The 19530-nt window shown below is 44.5% G+C and overlaps 1 protein-coding gene across 1 annotated transcript in view; it reads left to right on the top strand.

Moving 5' to 3' along the window:
- The window catches only part of PIP4P2 (phosphatidylinositol-4,5-bisphosphate 4-phosphatase 2), a 200729-nt gene extending 187959 nt beyond the window's left edge, over window positions 1–12770 (top strand). The window contains exon 7 of the mRNA XM_085605302.1: window positions 11271–12770. Within this exon, the coding sequence (XP_085461428.1) occupies window positions 11271–11414 (144 nt within the window). The 3' untranslated portion in view covers window positions 11415–12770. The remainder of the gene's footprint in view (window positions 1–11270) is intronic.
- Window positions 12771–19530: the final 6760 nt, after the last annotated feature.

Here is a 19530-nt window from a genome sequence, read left to right on the forward strand (position 1 = left end):
GCCTGAGGTAGGCGTAGCTTTCCTTCTTTTACCCTGACTCCCTGAAGCAGTGTCCCACCCAAAATGTACAGGACATTGGGCTGTGTTGAATTGTGAATTCCTACCATCACTTGAGAGGTAAAAGGGAAACAAAATGGTCATCAAGTGGTCGCTGCGCATTCATTTTATCTCTCTAACAGAAGTCCCACTTCGGGACTTTCAGCAGTAGAAAACGGGTTTGCTGCCACACTGCCCAGTGTGGCAGCAGAAATGTTTTCACTGTAGTGCAAAATCGCCTGTTATTTAGTTACTTTTAACTTCACCAAGTAGTACAGTTTAAAAACAAATTTAAAGTCCAGAGGTTTTCAACTTCACCCACCAATACTATGAAGGTCGTAGAAACAGATAACTCTTCACAAAGGAAGTGTATATATAGATGTCAAAGCTCCTTCCCTAATTAATTACAGAGGCAAGTAAGGGAGAATCCAGAGCTTTAACTCTTCGTAAAAACCAGTAAAGAAACTTGCACAACAAGGCTTTCCAGTTCTCAGTATATGCAGACGTATTCAAATAATAGTTGTTGGACTTTTGGCTCTTTCTGCAGGGTCATCCCTAAACTTTGTCTCTCCACCCTTCTGTTTTCTGGACCCATTTTGTGTGCTTTTAGGACTCTGCACAATTTCCCAGTGATAAAGTGCTTGTGATCTCTCCTTAAAACCTGGTAGAACTGGCTTATACCCAATTGACCTATTTAATGCACTTGTAAGTCCCTAGTAAAGTGGCACTACCTGTATCCAGGGCCTGTAAATTAGATGTTGTTAGTGGGCATGCAGCACTAATTGTGCCTCCCACTTAAGTAACCCTGCAAACATATCTCAGGTCTGCCATTGCAGCCAGTGTGTGCAGTTTTAAACCACCATTTCGAACTGGCAAAATAAACCTTTTGCCAGGCCCTAACCTTCCTTTTTTAATACATTTAAGTCACCCCTAGGGTAGGCCCTGGACAGACCAGATGACAGGGTGCTGTGTATTTAAAAAGTGGGACATGCATGTTTTAGTTTTTCATGTCCTGTTGCTCTCCTAAAACTAAATTAATTTTTCGCTACTGTAAGGCCTACTTCTTCCACACCTAGTGATAATTACCTTAATACATCTAATAGGTGATAATTTGGAAATGGGAGTAAGTAACCAGTTTATGTTTGGTGTTTTGGGAATTGTAATGAAAAATCCTCTCTGTTAGTGAAGTCGGATTGCAAATTAGAATTTTGAAAATGCCACTTTTAGAAAGTTGGCTGTGTACTGCCCTACGCATTTAAGTGCCTGCAACTTGTCTATGGGTCACCTGACTTGGTATAGCTAACAGTTGGACTTTGTGTCTTCCTCCTTGACAGCCACACACAATAGAAAGTTTAGATGTGCCTGGATGAGCCATCACTGGCGGGATGAAAGGGCGGAGCAGAAGTCTGCAGAATAGTTGACTGTTTCTCAAAAAGCATGGCTTTTTATAATGTTCTGGACAAAGAAAGCACACAATTTTCATAGTATAACATTAAATAACTGGGCAGCACTAAAATGTTACTTTTACAACACCAATCTCATTATTCCAAAATAATGTACTTGCAATTTATTCAATTACACTCCTAAGGAAAGGCAGTGCTGGTTGAAGATACAGAGGGTCATATTCCAAAAGGATGTATGGGCCTGCCTTACAATTATCGGAGGTAAGATGCTCTCACCAAAACTAAACTTCTTTCTTATGGTACCTTTTAAACAAGCATTGGCATAGCCAATACATCTCGCCTCTCAGGCCTTATAAGTGCTTAGCCATGCAGCATATTACCCTGTGTGCTTTGCCATTAAAAGGATTGTAAAGAGGCTATCCTCCTGGGGAGGGAAACCCCCCTGAAGATGAAGACCATCCATTGAATAAGAAGCAAGCAAATGAGTAACAATAAAGCTAACCAATGGTAATTACTGGGCAGTTTTTAAACCGACTGTAAAACTACAATAGATGTTTTGGCTCAACCTAAAAAGCGGTTGTCCATAAGTCAACAGCTCTGGCGAATAGTAGTTTTCTTAGCAGAATGAATAAATGAATGATTTAACATGGGCACTCTGTTCCTGCCTCCGCATTCACTGCACAATTCCTGCTTTTCAGGCAAGTTCTCCGTCTAACTGAAGCTGGTGGGATAGCTTAGGAGGTTAATGTATCCTCTACCAGGATGCACCTGTACAGCTCAGACCAGATTCTCAACAAAAAATAACCATTCATCCTTCATGGTATGTTAACCTCTTGCATGCTCATGATGAGCCCAGCTCGTCATGAGGCACAGTGGAGCTGTGCTCATGACGAGCTAGGCTCGTCATAACGGCTGTGCTCCGCCCGCACGCGATTGATTCCCCGCCTGTGCTGGAGAATCAATCAGTGGGCGGAGTCGTGACAAGCACAGCTCGTCATGAGCACAGCTCCACTGTGCCTCATGACGTGCTGGGCTCGGCACGAGCACCGCGGCGCTGCACGCCGCCCCCCTGTGCCAAGGGGGAATTACCCCCGTGGCGAAGGGGTTAACATGGGCACCATCAAGTATTACTACAACTGTTAGGGTGATTAGTGCTCTCAGTGTAAGTTATCTGTTTAATGAAAAGAATGGTTTGGCCTTTGTGTAAAATGAAATGTGCAGCCACATATACACGTCACTCACAGCTCACTTCAGGGCAGGGAGGTAAAACAAAGCTTCTCCTAATACTGGAACATTCTGGGTTCCAGTACACTTTTCTGGACCACTGGATTTGCTGTGCCACAACACACTGGGATCGAGAGCACAAATATCCTGCTCCACAGTTCTAGAGGAATTGATGCACTACACAGTTCCTCTCCCTCACTAAGGACCTTACCACTACCAGACTCAACTTCCAGGAAGGAATGCAAGACGTTGCAGCCTGGATAAGCAACAGCTGCCTAAAGCTTAACTCAAAAAAGACTGAAGTCCTCGGAACCACCCCATCGGCATGGAACAGCACCTGATGGCCCGCCACCCTCGGCAGTCCCCTGACCCTCACAGACCACGCCAGAAACCTCGGCATCGTACTTGAATCCTCCCTCTTCTTGAACCGACAGGTCAACTTCGTTGCCTCCAGCTGTTTCAACACCCTCCGCATCCTCGGTAAGACTTTCAAATGGATCCCCCCGAGTCAAGGAAGACAGTCACCCACGCACTCATCACCAGCAGACTGGACTATGGAAATGCCCTCTACGCCGGCATAAACAAGTCCCTACTCTGCAAGCTCCAGACGATACAGAACACCGCCGCCAGACTCATCTTCGGCATCTCCCGGCACGAGCTCATCAGCCAACACCTACGGAATCTCCACTGGCTCCCCATCGAGAAGAGTCACTTTCAAGATGCTCACCCATGCCAACAAATGCCTACACAACACCAGACCCCAATACCTCAACGACAGAATCACCCTCCACGTACCCTATAGAAACATCCGCTCCGCCAACCTCATCCTCGCCGAAACCCCACTCATCCACAGAGCCAAAGGAGGGGGAAGATCCTTCTCCTACATTGCGGCCAAAACATGGAACGAGCTCCCAATCAACATCCGGTGCGCCCCATCCCTGAACACATTCAGGAAGGATCTCAAGACCTGGCTCTTTGGATGAACGGAACGGCTGGGTAGCTCAAACATGTTATTCTTCAGCGCAAGGTTCTAGACCAATCAACTTACTACTCAGAACACACATGGGGTCTAGAACATTACACTGCTGAACTACCTTGACTAGGTTCTAGATGGCCCTCTCACTGTGCCAGTGCATGTGAACAGGATTTACAGTTGAAATATTAAGCATTAAAGTGCTGTGGTTCTAGACTAACCTACATATTCCGATTCAGAGCTGCACCTAGAATTATTCACTCCATATTCCGTTTCCAGAGTCTGCTGTCCGCTTAAAGAACCCATAGCACAAGGGGTTCAGGGAGTGCACCCAGAGCCCCTTTAACCATTCCAGACTATGCTTCTGGACATTAACTAATTAGAACCTTCTATAGCAGGCAGCGCCTTCACCTAAAGCAGAACATATGACCTGAGACTGCATACATCCCAGAACACAATCTGGAACTAGCTGCATGATTTATATGTAGGGCTGCAGTAATTATGTGATTGAGTGGCCGCAGCGATTTTTACATAATTATAGATTTGCCGCCTTTGCTTCATAATCCATCAGCTGATGCATAATCTGAAGAGTTCCACAAAAAAGTTTTTTTCTAGCTCAAATGGTTTAAAAGTTACCAAAACACAGTGGCACGTTACTGCACAGTGCAAGGTCGTTTGCAAAGGTTGACTGGTTACCGTTCTGTTGCTTATTGCTTTATTTGGGTATTAAACTGGCACCCAATGCCCAGGGTAAAAAGTACAAAATGACATAATACTATTAAACAATGTGCTACATTGTGCTGTATAATTTGCCTTTTCTTGCTACATAATTTATTCAACCTTGCCGCATAATTTGGCCCCATCCTGCGGCATAATTTCAGTGGCCCTGTGTATACGGACTACAGCATCATAAAGTACTTATCCTAGGTATTTTATATAGCATGGGTCTGCTACGAAGAGCAGCCAGGTGCTTAGTGTAGTTGTGTGTGCCGAGAATAAAATAATGTGTAGTCCAAAAACTGCCAGACAGTACACAATTTACATTGCATGTGTTTATTTTACATTATAATTACATTTTAACCCGGGTGGGGGTATTTTCTGCAGAATCACGCTGTCCTATTACATAATACACCTAACTTAGAACATAACATAGCAAACTGACCTGGAAAGCAGTGCCACATCCAAACCTCTAAATTCCTGTGGTGATAAATTCAACAGCTGACAACATTGATGGACTGAAGCCAAGGTTAAGTTTTACACCGTGCTCAATAAGGTGAATAACCTGCTTTGTGAGAGTTTCTGGATTAAGCAGATAAGAAATGTAAGCAAGTAGGGTCGCACAAGTTGCTACACTGAGTGAGCAGAGATGAAGTTTCATCACGGAGTTCTAGCCACTGGCACATGTTTTGCACTAGCACAAAACTAATTAAAACAAGCATTGGCATAGCCAATAGGTCTCGCCTTTGGGACCTTTTAAGTGTTTAGTTAGTGGCGATTAAGTGCTTTGGGATGGGTGAAGCTTGCAGGTGAAAGGGGGAGAATAGTGTGCAAATTGAGAGCTTAACAGGAAAAGGGAGGGGATGAGATGTGGCTTAAGGGCTACATCTGCCGCTTTTGGAACCGGGTTGGAGTCCCGACGTTGGTTTAACACCCTGTGATCCTGGGCAAGTCACTTAATCTGCCCGCGCCTAAAGCAAAGTTAACGTGCCCTTGTATTAACCTAACAAAGAGGGGCCCGTGGCACGTGTTGAGGAATGCTGGTGCGCAGTGGAGCGAGGAACCGAAGCCTGATTGATGGGCCATGAGTGAAGGGCCTGCTAATCCCCTTACACCAAGCCAACTTCACTCCCCTCCACACCCTGGATCCGACAGCACGGCCTCCAGCCACGAGATGGACACTTCCTGCCTCTGGGCCAAACCCAGCAGGATCTCCCGCGCGTTATCTGTTCCTACACACCTGGGTCAAGTGGAGTGTAAACAGGTCAAACTTGTGCGACGTCTCCAACACCTAGCACCGCTGAAGGGATGCAGTCTACGACAGCAGAGTAATGTCATCTTCTTTAACTGTGGAACGTGAGGCACTTGTCAAGGGGTGCGTCGCCGAGAACAATTCCAGCAGGGGAAAGCAACCACTCCCGATAGAAAAGAAAGCGGTTTGCTGCTAAATAACACACACACACACAAACACGCTTGGATGGTAAGTACCCTGAGGCTGAATAAACCGAAGCACTATATTCAGGCATTAACCAGAAATATTTGAATATTTCCTGCCACGTAGCTCCGTGCAACCAGCACTGCACGACTCCCTTTCATTAACTAGGTAATGTATTCCAGGAGCTGTAGTGCTGACAGGTCTGGATTAACTGGTCCAACTGAACACAGCGACAGCCAAGGATGTTGTCTGTAGTTGATTTGAGGTGGGTGAAGGTGCTGAGGTCGTGAGTAATCCTGAATGGGAACTGTTGAAATGTTTCGAATGCGGATGCACTAGTATACAGAGGTTTGAAATGTTCGATATTCTTTATGGTTATTATATTATTTTTACATGGCATGGGAGGAATGTAGTGTTGCGGTAATTTAGACGGCACCACACGCACAGGAGTGATAGTTGGTTGGACCCCTTGTGCGTGTGTCAAAGTATCGTCTGGCACACAGCCTTAAGTAAGAAATAAGTAGCCCGGGAAGCGGGCGTGGTTAATGAGTGACCACTATAGCAGTCACGGCATCTGTGTGGTTATTTTATAGGTCGCCATGTGCGCTGACCAGCAACCCTACAGACGGTCTTTCCTGCCCTAAGCTTCCCTTTACTAAATCAGTGCATTCTGGGATTTGTAGTCCTGCTGTAGCTAAATTGAGCCCCCTGGACTATCACATCCAAAACAATGATTAATAAGATAAGGAACTACGGCCCCAAATAAAACACTTTTCATTAGGAGACTTAAAAACAGAAAAAGATGTCATAAAGTAGGCAAGACACCCAAACAATCAAACATAAAAGGTGCTCTATGGACCCTGTTGACTTTTAAATAGTTCTCAAGAGATGAGATCTCCAAACATGTATTTTATCTCTCTTCTCATAAGTCTCTCCAGGGTGGTCAGTTTCTTTTTAAAGGTCATGGTAGTCTGTTATGAATGCTTTGTTGCTCTGTGCTCTTATTGTGCCTTAATTGTCATTGAAAACGTCTTTCTTTGCTTCCTTCCATTGTTTGTTAGTGTCCTTGATTATGTATATCCAAATCAGTTTTTCAAACCGTGTTGTTCACTTCTGCAGCTCCACTTAACTCTTTCTGCCACGGCGTTGCCGTGAATGTGGGTCGCTATGGGATTCATGCCTAATTGTAACACTTTCACATAACTCTGTGTAGATAATTAAGCAAGAGACTGCACTTTCCAATTCGTTCTCCGACTAGACGAAAAGTTGCGCTCAATCGGCTCGATAGTTTCCTTGCTGTGCCACCCTGTAGGGATGGTGGAAGTCCCGCAAATCCCTTGATCCAGCACAACATGAGCAAAGCTGGACTCTACCTCCGACGGCGTAAATATGAGTAGGGAGGGAGCTGGGGTAGTTGCCAAACCTGTCATAACTGCATTAGATACCTCTAGCAGGCAAGAAATGACCACACTCTAGGATACATTTATTCAGATGTAACACATTTCAGCGAGAAAACTCCTCATCCCAGAAGCTGTCAACACAAATAAACAAGCATGCGCGCCTCGCGCAAGTAGGGGGTGGGGAGAGTGCGGCCGAGAGCAGGGACACGCAGCGTTTACCTTGCGGGAGCGAGCGCGATAATTGCTAACTGTTAGAAATGGGATTTCTGGTTGGCTAAGGCTTGCGCCAAAGTCAGGCAGAAACCACCACTCTAGTCAGGGCAAGGAAGTTACACGCCAAAGATAACCCCTGCTCACCCCCTTGGTAGCTTGGCACGAGCAGTCAGGCTTATCTCTGAGGCGATGTGTAAAGCGTTTGCGCGCGCACCCAGCAACAACACCCAAGGCCCACCACAAAGGAAACTCCACTCAAGGTATTCTATAAAAATAGCCTTTGTATTATACACAACACATTAGATAAAAACACACACTCTACAATGTGCCAACAGGCACGGGCAGAATTTACAAGGGATTATATGTACAGGGGACAGGGCCACATGGACCGTTGTCCGGAATTAGCACTCTTAGAACATAGTACTTGGAACATAGGAAATAAAATTACTGTTGCACAAAATTACACCTAGCACACAACCAGTCACTACAACACTAACATACGGTGCCGCTCGCTCCCGCAAGGGAATCGCCAAACATGCACGCGTTGCCATTCAAAGCAATGTAATGCGTGCACGTTTTGCCATCAAATCGATTTCAAAAGGTCTTTTTTCCTGTGCAGCATATGCGCGCTGCGTAGGCGAGACCTAAAGTACACTGATTCATTTTCTAAAGAGACAAATGTCACCACAAAAAGGGCCTGTACCTTCCGGTGGCTGCACACAAACTGATGCTGCAAGTGACAACTGAATAAATATTTACACATTTTTCCTCAACATTTCCCACAGCCACTTATGTCCAAATAGAGGTTTTTTCTTTAAAAATAAAAAATGAACTGAAATCGTGGTAGGCTAGTATTTCTGAATTATTTTGTAAATACAATAATAAACCTCTTTGATTTTTATGGCAGCAAAAATGGGTAGAACTCCCACTGTCTCCAGTGTACATTATAAATATTTCCCCATAAAACTCCAGACAGAGCCCTTCAGCGGTGTCTTTATACAGCGAGAAAGTTAGAAAAACAAAACAAATGTTTTTTTATTATCTGAAGTGCAGCGTTTAACTTTCCCTGAAACCTGAATGGTCAGCTGACTGCTGCACCCCGAGCCACTGACAAGGCACTAAGGATCCTAAATAAAAGCTATCATCAACCACTGCAACCCCAGCTGGCACAAACTATAACCAGGGAGGTTTTCTGTCACATACCGTAGTGAGGAAGGAGGCCTCTGGGCCAAGTAGAGAAACTCTTGATGTAAATTAAACTTCAGGGGCCCACATTCAGAGGGGATCAAACTAATCTCAACTAACCCTTCTGTACCAGTCCGGAAGGTGTGGGCAGAAGAGTGGATGCCTCGGTCTGCCAGCGTGCTGTGCACACACACTCACTGCTGCTAAACTCTGAGTGAAACAAGCTTCATAAAAAAACAAGATGGCTGGCACTGCTTCGGAACTCATAAGTGTGCGTTCCAAAGGAGTTCCTGCCATCTACGGCTGGTGAAACAAACCAGGACAAACTCCCATGTCTTTGCTTTCCCTGTCCCGCCTGCCAGAGCCTTCTCTGCAGGGGTGAGGCACTACTCGCCTACGAAAGGCAGAGGTGGTCGTGTTCCCTGGGGCTGCTCCTTGCAGTGGTGAGGAAGAATGTAAATTTAGCAGCCATGCCCCTCCTCCGCAGCGCTGGTAAGGAAAGAAGACGATAACCTGAAGCGCGTTGTCCCTGAAGCGGGTGCTGTACTGATAAAATAAAAGCCGCGCAGCATTCAAAATCCTATAAAAAGTTTGTGCAATCCAAACAGCTACTCACGCTTCCTTCTCTTTAGTAAAAAAAAAAAGTAATTTTAAAAAGGGCTCACAAACGCATGCTCACATTAGAACTATGCCTTTAGGCTACCACAAGCAGGAAACTAATAAAACGAAACATGAAAGTAGCGCAGTGACAAGATTTACAGGCCTGTTTTCAGTCACTCTGGAAATCGAAAGGCAAGAGGAGCAGCTGCACGTCCGGAGGCGAACAAAAAAGAGTGCTCTCACAGTATCCTAAATAATCTGCAGAGTAAGAGCACATGTAACATGGGCAGCCCTCATGGGAATCTTAATGTTCAAATAAAATGACGTCAAACCTCTAAAGAACACAGCAACCATTTGGACATTGAATATGCACCAATCATATACTATAACATGATCATCATTTTGTTATCGAACAGAAGTAGATCATTTTGTCCATAGTACCATGCAAGATAAAATATTCATTATTTACGGCATTTGTAAGAGAATGTGCCTACTAACTCAGCACTGTTTATCTCCTCTCTCGTGTCACTTTCCCCTTGGTCTCCCTATATCTGTTTTTCCTCTTCTGTCTTATATGTCAGACTTGTTCTACTGCGCTGTCGGTCACAAAGCCCTTGTCCTTGCTGTCACTTGGCCTCTCCTCATGCATGCTCTCATCCACATCTCACTGCTCTCTTTCCTGCCATAGTTTCTCATCTCTTCCACTGTGGCCCACCATGGTGCAATTGCCCCTAATATAATCCAGGTATATGAGCCCATTCCCTTCATTTGGGTGTTCAAAAAAGAAAATCATCCTTGGGGAGCAGTAGAGCCCTCACTGCTGAAACCTCCTGTCACCACACCTGCTGTATGAATGATGGGTACAATACTGCTGGTCTGTGTCCACCAACAATTACTCAGTCATCTTTCTTTGCTCTTACATTATTTATATATGTATAACCTGTCTTGTCGTCACTCTCCGATTGCTCTTTCACAGCTATGTCTCTTTAACATGTGCCCCTTTCACAAGTATCATACGTACCAGGTTTCATGTTTCCTCAGTCTCTCTCCTGTCCTTTGTTTCTCGTCTCCCTTGTATTTCCCATCTCACTTCTACTTCTCTTCATTACGGCTCAGTTGTGCCGCCCGACCTGGTGCCTAGTTAAAGTTAGAGACCCGGATGGGGCCTTTTCACAAGGATCAGTTCCTTTTCACTAGCAACAAAATTCCATTCAGTTGTGGCACCAGCTGGCTTTATGCCCTGCATTGTTAATTAAAGAAAAGGTTCCTGCCAGAAAGTGCAGAGCTGGCCGTGGAGCACCAGTAGGGCAGGGATATCCTATGACATCAGCCACACTGAGGCGGCCCGCGTTATGCTCCTGGACTGAATCTTCAAGGAGGTTCATGTTTAAAAACGTAACCCAGGGATTGCGAAGTCTTACCTTGAGCTCTTGTTGCGGAGCATAACTTAGCAGCAGGTTGCAGTGCTTTGATCTTCATTGCATCCTTCTGGTCTTCATTAGGGCCCATAGATCAGTAGAAATAGCTCAATGTAAACCATCAAATGGATCCACTGTGGGTTTGAGTTCATTGGTACTCAACGAAGGAACTGTACTGTGTGTTATAACATTGAGAACTGATTATTACTTTTTCATGGACCTGAATAGGATGAGGTCTAAATGGGTCATGTCAGGATAGTATTTCTTGTGGAACAGCGGTCACTGAATGTTTTATCTGGGCCTGGAGTCGTACCCCTGAATTGGTATTGTGGACGAAGCCTAGAGCCAGAATATGGCTAGCTGTGTTGGTGAAAGCTCTCCCAAGTAGTCTGGAGCATCATGCATTCCGCTTGTGAGTTTTGGGCTGTATTCAGAATGTCTACAAAGAAGGTTATCACGTCTTTGATTGTGGTGGAACACTACTTTGATAAGGGGGGTGTTTTAATTGACTTAGTAATGTGTGGGCAGATATTCAAATTGTGTTGTAATAATGCAAGGGAACTTGCCTCGGTATATGAAGGTCTGAGATTTGTAATCCGTGTTTTCATGTTCTGTGACGTCAAATCTGTTTGCTAACATCTAGCCATCATCTTGTGTTTTTTGCAGGTTGGAACACAGGAGTTTGCACGGCGCTTTCATGCAACATATGTTTCTTGGGCGATTGCTTATCTTTTCGGTGTGGTCTGCCTTATTCGCGCATGTTACTGGGGAGCCATAAAAGTCAGCTATCCAGAGCACAGCTTTGCATAGACTTGTTTATAGTTGTACTTTATAACAAGTGATGCTGAAGTATAGAGATTCTGGAAGGTGCTGAATGGACATTAAAAAAAATATTCCGCTAACAAGTTTCTGTTGGAGGCATATAAGAAGAAAGGTCAGCAGAGGAAAACGTAAAAATGTTGTCTTTAAGAACAAATGCTCATTGCACTACATTATATGCAAATAGTTTGTTTTGCTGCTAGTTTCCAAACCTACAAACACTGAGGCTATGTTTACATGTGTCATACTTGTTTGCTACAATTAAGTTCTGTGTATATTCTATCTTACCTTTCCTTTTTATTGTTTTGAGATCTACCTGCGTGTCAGTATTTCTACAATGGCTTCGCAACTGTGAGTTTTATTGAAGTAGCTTGCATTAAATTCTAAGCAATACGCATTTTGTTTGAAATGCTTATGTTATCTTTGACCTAAGATCACCGCAACCTTATTTAAAGTTTCAAGTGTACTTGCAAGACTCGTACAACGGCTGGAAGACATCATTTGAGAAGGTGTATGTACGCTTTCGATTATGCTGGTTAGAAAACAACACACCTGAATCAGTATAACTTCAGGAAATAGAACCAAGCATCATTTCCACTGTGGGTAGCCTGAAGATGATGATCAGGGCCTTATTAGAATACCCTTGGGTGAAGGTCCTTTTTTAGAGAAATCCATATAAGCATCTTTCTACCAAGCTACATCCAGAAGTTGTTCTACGGAGAGCCACGGCTGAAGGGGATAAAGTAAAGGTTTCTAAAGCAACCATTTGATATGACCTAATTTTATATTAAAACAAGTTTGGGCAGTCTTTTGTTAGAGATGGGCTTGTAATTGGACTGTTGGATGCAATATGGGAAATGTGCTGCTGTGACCTGTGCTTGTCAGTGGCATTGGCGACTATCAGATATAAATAGACACTTTCTACATTCCATCTCAACTCAACTATGAAAAGACATGTTCAGTGAGTTTAATTGTGAATACCAAATTGATGATGAATTTGACTTTTCTTGTGATTTCACAAGGACTGGATGGAGGGGGGAGTTCTTGAAAGACCGGTGGATAGTGTTGCCATCCATTTGTTAAATGTACCACAGAGACACTTTAAAAGGCGCTTATTATATAATCGGAAAGTAGCATAATGCATTTAGAATGTGCAGGGATAAATAAGATAATTTTAAATTATCCTCATTTGTGACAGCATTATATGCTTCCTTTTAAAGATTCTGAGCACAAGAATACTAATAAACTTTCAGTGTCTTTGTCCAATGATAAATGTTCAAACATAGATGCTGGATAAGGAACCCAATGTATCTTTTAAACATGACTAATAAAGATTGTTATTCAGAAGTAATGATTTGTGTATTTTGTGCATGGTTTAATTTAAAAACTCCAAATGTGCGAGCCTATGAAATGTACGTTCAATATTGCTCAGCAGTAGTTGCCTACACTAGTGGTCTAGAAATAATTTGTGACATAGGTGAAGAAGTCATTGGCCTTTTAGTGGTGTGAGAGAGTGTATAAGATTAACACAGAGTAGCAGAACATAATGAAATTGGATAGTTATTCATGGAGAGTGAGGTGCCTAGTCTCCCAAACGTAATCCTGGTTCTCCTTATTGTGGGTAGCTTGCCCTATCTCAAGGTCTAAACAATGTAACCAGTGAACAGATGCAGAGAAGTTGCAAGACTTAGAAGCACACTTTTAAATGTTGGTAATTCAACAGTGGCGGCTGGTGATCCCTGAAAGTGGCGGGTATAATACTTGCCACTGCTTTACCTCATTGTTTTCAAATTTGCCTTTGGTGTCTTCACACACAAATGTATCCATACACTCACACTTACGGTTTCTCTCCCACAAGTGCACTTGCACACACTCACACTTTCACAATCGCGGACTCTCACAATCAGCTGGTGCACATGGGCCTGATTTGAACTCCTGGGGTACAGTTCTGCTTTAATAGCAGCAGGTGCAGTGCACTGGGGCCCTATGTGCCCTGGTGCAACTGCACTTTCTCCTCCATTGAATGTGGCACCCCTGACTCACTCCTGCTTTTTCTCACAATAATTTCCTCACTCACTTGTTCTCACTCATTCTGCTTTACTTACTCCCTCACTTTCACTTATTCATACTGACTCTCACTAAATCATTGATTCGCACACCTTAATTATCTTTGACACTTTCGAACACAAAAATCTAATGCACACTCACTCAATCACATACTCTCTCTCCACTCACAAACACACTTTCACTCACACATGCACAGAAAAACAACACTGAATAATTTTTAGGTCAAGCATTCGAGACCTTTAGTATATACCTCTTGTATATACTTTAGTATATACTTATATACTTTAGTATATATTTATACGTGTATGTACTTTGTGGGCTATGGAGATCAGCCCTAGGACTTGTCTGCTTCCGCTTAAGGACTTTTGTCTGTTCACTGCCTCTAGTTAATTGTCTTGATAGAAAACAACCAGCAGAGGTCCGTAAAATATCAGAATTGCTTTCTGCTGCGGGACTTTATTTAAAAAAAAAAATTCTGGCAATTGCCTGTATTTAACTTTCTTGATAAAAACCGGCAAGCAGAGGTCAGTAAAATACCAGTATCGCTTTAGCATTCTCTAGATTCCAGTCCATAGAAATTGTCTTTCAGGAGCACCCGTAGACAATATTATTATTTTTTTAAATCTTGTATTTTCAGTGATCTGACCACCGAAAGCCCTGATTTGATATTAAAAACAGAGCTTTGGACTATACCATTTACCGCTGAAAGGCAATATTTCTCTCCATGTGTTACCATACCTGGCGTGTCATGCAGTTTGGTGCTTACTTTCCCTCCATGGTAAAGAACAGTAGATGTTTCAGCACCCAGGCTAATGTGCTGCACAGCTAAATACATATAAGGTCTCAAAGGCGAAACTGATTGCATTGCAAATGCTTATTTTACTTACCGTTCTTCCTTAGCTGGCAACTCAGAAGCTCCATGGCAAGAGAAGAGCAGAAATCTGATGCTGGGCACAGGAACCTGCAAGCCATAATTCCCAATGAGGAACCAAACCGAGCAGCAGAGCCAGGTTTCCTTCCTGCATGAGGGCCGGTGTATCCTGTCTGGTACTCAGCACAACACCTGAGTCGACCATGGGTACTCATCACCAGCCCTGTCCTCCTTGGTGCAAACCACCTTCATCTACAGTGCAAAGATTACTGCTTATGGACTGACTGCTAGGGTTAGTTAAAAATGTGGACATCTGTCCACATGAACACACCAGTATAAGATTTTCCTATAGCAGCATGCATAAATTGGAATTTGCCTGTTCCATGATGGCGGTGTTTACAAGGCAATCCACTTTCTCCCAACCAAGATAGTGCCACCTTTCCATGTGGTGAACTTCCATGTTAAGACTTCCAGAGCAAATATCAAATGCAGGGTGAAGTACTGCACGGTTACTGCAACTGTGCATCTTGCTGAGATCTGCTGCCTCTTTTCTCAATTTGCACCAGACTTTCTGGCGTTAAACGTTTAGTCCTAACTAGAGCTACCAGTTTCATGGTATTTATTTTTGCAACATTTCCGTCTCTATTTATCAATATTTATAGTTCAGCCATTTCGTTGGTATTTATTCATATTTATTTATTTAGTGTTTTGTGAATAAATGAAGTCAGAACTTGCATATTTTCAACATTATTGAAAACATAAATGTGTACTCATCCTTTGGCACCAGTCGGGTTTTAGCACATTAAAATGTCAAATATAATAAAACTGTCCACCCACATGCAAAAATTAGCATTTTAGCACAAGCATATGTTGAGATGCGCAATCAGATAAGCAAATCTCATCCTATTTTTTTTACCACCGAATGCTGCCAGTATGCACATCTATTGGCCTAGAAATCGTGAACAAAGGTGTGGATAGTCACTTGGAAAGCCCAATCTTCTGTATTATTATGCTTTTAAAATGTAAATATCAGTAAACACTGGGAAACTTAGTCATAAACAATTCCCTTGGTTTTCTTGAAGCTTGTGTATTGGATGTCCTGCAGGGCCTTCCTGATTCACCCATTCTTAATTTACTTTGCGCTGGTAATACCTCCTGTGGAACTTAATTATGCTGTTGTTGACACCCTCCCGTAGTTTACAGCTATGGTGTATTGCCTTAGGGGTTTCGGAGAGTATTTTTCCAGAACCAGTGTTTCTCCCTTTCATGCCCCTTCTTTCCTATTCCCCACCTGAGTTAGGTATCCAGTACTTATTTTACTAGGCACCAAACATAGGCTTACCGAAGGCAAGAGGCTAAGCTTCTGGATTCCACCATGAAAGTTCCTCACAGTTTGCTAGGCCCTTAATATGGATCCTACAGCTGACCCATTTGCTCCCTAGGTAAACCCATGGAAAATGTGCATTTTATAGTTTATCACAAATACATTACAGCAATGTTCCAGCCATCTACTCACTTGAATGTGGAGCACTTGGATTCAATTTGAAACTGAATAATACATGTTCATTTCATGGCCTTCTTATTTACCGACCACCAGGCCCTGGGGGTAATTTTATCCAAAAGATAGTGGATTACATGAAATCCTGTGTTGACTTTACAAATTTTACGAGTATGGGCAATTTTAATTTCTATTTAGAGCTTAAAAAACAACCCTGACACTGATCATCTGGTGGATAACTTAAATAGTTTCAATCTTGCACAGATCATAAAGGAACCCACTCTCCAGGTAAATCATACACTTGATGGAGTATTTACTAACCATCATGATCTGAGTTTAGATAAGGTTTTGCCAATAGTATGGCCTAACCATAAGGCTATTTTTCTCTCACTTAATGTTCCAGCTAATAAGGGCCCCTGCACAAATATATCCAGAACCTTTAAATGCCGTCCCTGGAAAAACCTCAATTTTGATGAGTTAAATGGTATTCTCTCCAGTTCAAACCCAGTCCCAGATAACGTGGAAACTGCTGCAGTGAATTGTACACATTGGTTAGAATCTGCAGTTCTCAGACTGGTGCCAGAAAAACTAATAAAGTGCCATAGGAAAAATCAATCTGCCCCTTGGTACTCACAAGAATTAAAAGCTTTGAAACAGAAATGTAGACTCCAAGAGCGCTGATGGAGGAAAGAGTACTGCCCTGAAAAAACAGTCTAAATATAAAAGGTTTCTTATGGAGTATGAGGCACTAATCATTGCAGAAAAGTCCAAATACTTCACTGAAAAGATAAGTTCAGCTAAGGATACCACCAGAAAACTATTCAAAACTGTTAAGTCCTTTTCTAATTTTAGTAATGGCAGCACTTTCAACCCCGACCAATCTTTCTGCAAAAAGTTGGCAGAGTTCTTTCAGGCCAAAGACAATCTTATCTTCCAGGATTTCAATCAAAACCAGAAGACCTTTTGTGCAGGAGGTGTTTTGGCCCGTAGAGGGTTTTGACACCCTACAAATCCACAATTGCCCAGACTCTATAAAATTTGGAAAATGTAGCATATTTACTAAAGAAAAGGTGATTCATCTCATTAACTCCACCAAGTCCCCTGCCCCACTCAGGTCCTACATGAGAACTCTATATCAGTAGCCGGTCTGCTTACAGATCTACTAAATAAGATATTGGCCACAGGACAGTTATCAGCTATCTGGACAAAAGCCTTCATTCTGCATTTTGTGAAAAAATCTTCATTGGACCCGAAAGATGTGTGAAGTTACAGGCCTATATCTCGCCTTCCCCTTCCTGCGGAGATATCAGAAAGGGCTATAAATCAGGAAATGTTATATATTTTTTTTATGCTAACCAGCTTCTCGATTCCTCACAGTATGGTTTCAGAGGAAACCACTGTACCGAATCGGCTCTTGTAGCAGTATCTGAAGAATTGAGAATGGTGGTTCACAGGGGTGGAAAGGCGGCATTGATTTTACTAGATCGATCTGCGGCCTTTGATACGGTCCGCCACCACCACCACCACCACCACCGCCGCCTCCTCCTCCTCCTCCACCGCATAACATTCCGCCTCATACACCGTCGGGCCCACCTGTGGCCCCGCCACGGTCGGTGTCGTTGCCTCGGTATCCGACGCCACCGAAGAGGACGCCGAAGCGGCCGCAGACGTGCAGATCGCGCTCCCGCTCCGGACGGAGAGGAAGGTCACCGAGCCGTGGACGGGCATCATCGACATCTGGGCGATGCCGCAGGAGGCGCAGCGCCAGATCCCGCACCCAATCGTCTATCAGGGACTACTCGCCGACGCTGTCGGACTCGCCAAGGACGGGAGTATCGCCTGTCGACGATATAGTCTCCTTCCAGGAGGTGCTACTGAGGGGTGCTGCCAAACTAGGGATCACGGTGACGGTGCCAACACCTACGACGTCCGTGATCTTCGAGACGCTGCACCAGAAGCACCTGTCTCGCCCCCTGCTGCCACTAGTGCCGGGATTGGTGGAGCCCGCTACGGAGTTGTTCCTCACTCCGGCGGTAACGAAACCAGCCCCCTCTAGGCTCCTGAAGAAGTATCGGGCGCCGGAATCGGACCCGACCTTTCTGAGGATGGACCCGAAACCGGACTCGGTCATTGTGACGGCAAGGAAGCAGCATGCGACCACTCCTTCCTCGACAGTGCTGCCTGATAAGGGTAGCCGTTGGCTAGATTCGGCGGGCAGAAAGGTCTGTGGGACGGCTTCTACCACCATGAAGGCGGCAAGTGCCGGGGCTCTGTTGGGGCGCTACGACCGTGCCCTGTGGGAGTCTCTCCAGCAGTACGCGGAGCTGCTGCCTCGCGACAAGAAGGAGGACTTTCTGGAGACTTTGCGTGAGGGGATGCTGGTGTCGAATCAGATCATCAGCGCGGCGGCCGATGTGTCTCTGTTAGCAGCACATGGCTATTGTCATGGCATCAACCAACGGCGTCACGCTTGGCTTCGCCTGACCTCACTCAAACCGGAGGCACAGCAAAGAGTGTCCAACCTGCCGTTCTCGGGGGAGACCCTGTTCGGCAAGCATGCGGACGACGAAATGGCCCGCATGAAGACGGAGGCAGAGACCCTGACGGCTGTCGGGTTAGAGAAGCCTGAGAGGAAAAAGCACCCGTTCCAGAGACGGTTCGGGGCGGCAGGAAGAGGGCGTGGGCAGGCCTCGGGACAGCAGCAACAACAGCAGCAGCAGTTCCGCAAACCCTTCCAGAAGCGCCAGAAGGGTAGAGGAGGCCAGCAGTCCGCTACAGCGACCAAGGGCCAGGCTGGGTCTCGGCCCTGAGCGTTTACTTCCCCTGCAACCGTTACCCACTCCAGTGGGGGGAAGCGTTCAATTTTTTCTGGCAGAGTGGAGAAAAATTACTCAGGACAAGTGGGTGCTGAATATTGTTTGCAATGGATACAGTCTTCGGTTCATCAGCCCGCCTCCAGCGATTCCGCCGGTAAGCTCACAGTATCAACTGCGAGAGCTCCAGGCGGAGGCAGATGTAAGAGAGTAGCGTCTGCTTTCTATGTTCACCCCCACTTTTTGATTTTGCTTTACTGGTTTTCGACTTAGATGTGGCTGTGGGCCTGCTAATCAGACCCACAGCCCTGCTGTTCTCTCTCTAAATTGATACTATGTACTTTAGGTGCATAACCCATTTGGATAGGATCACCTTGTTGGCCCCTGTACAGTGTACCTTAGGTACCCAGGGCATAGGTGTACCCTAGGCCTACCAGGGGCTGCAGCATGTATTATGCCACCCCTGGCCTGGCCTTCCATTATGACACAACTGGCTGATCACTCAGCTGGGGCAAGGTCGTGTAATCACTCCTTGCTTAGGTGTAGTATTCCTATACCTAACTTACATATAGACACATGTGTACCTATCAGCCACTCCTATGGCAGGCCTTAACAATCCTGGAGGCAGAGTGCTTGGTAACATGTGAGATGGTGCTCTAGCATGAGCTGAGCCTGTCTGCAGCTTTCGGAACCATGTCCTTATAGCTGTTCTATGATATAGCCTACCATATACTCTTAAAGTGCCTTATAATCTTAAACGGTTATGGTAACTATGGTTTGGCTTTATCAAAACATGTCGTGTAAGGTGTCTAACACTTTGGAATAATACCCCCATCCCATTTCTGGGGATGAGGATAT

The sequence above is a fragment of the Triturus cristatus genome, chromosome 5_1, assembly GCF_964204655.1.
Source record: "Triturus cristatus chromosome 5_1, aTriCri1.1, whole genome shotgun sequence".
NCBI classification, from domain to species: domain Eukaryota; kingdom Metazoa; phylum Chordata; class Amphibia; order Caudata; family Salamandridae; genus Triturus; species Triturus cristatus.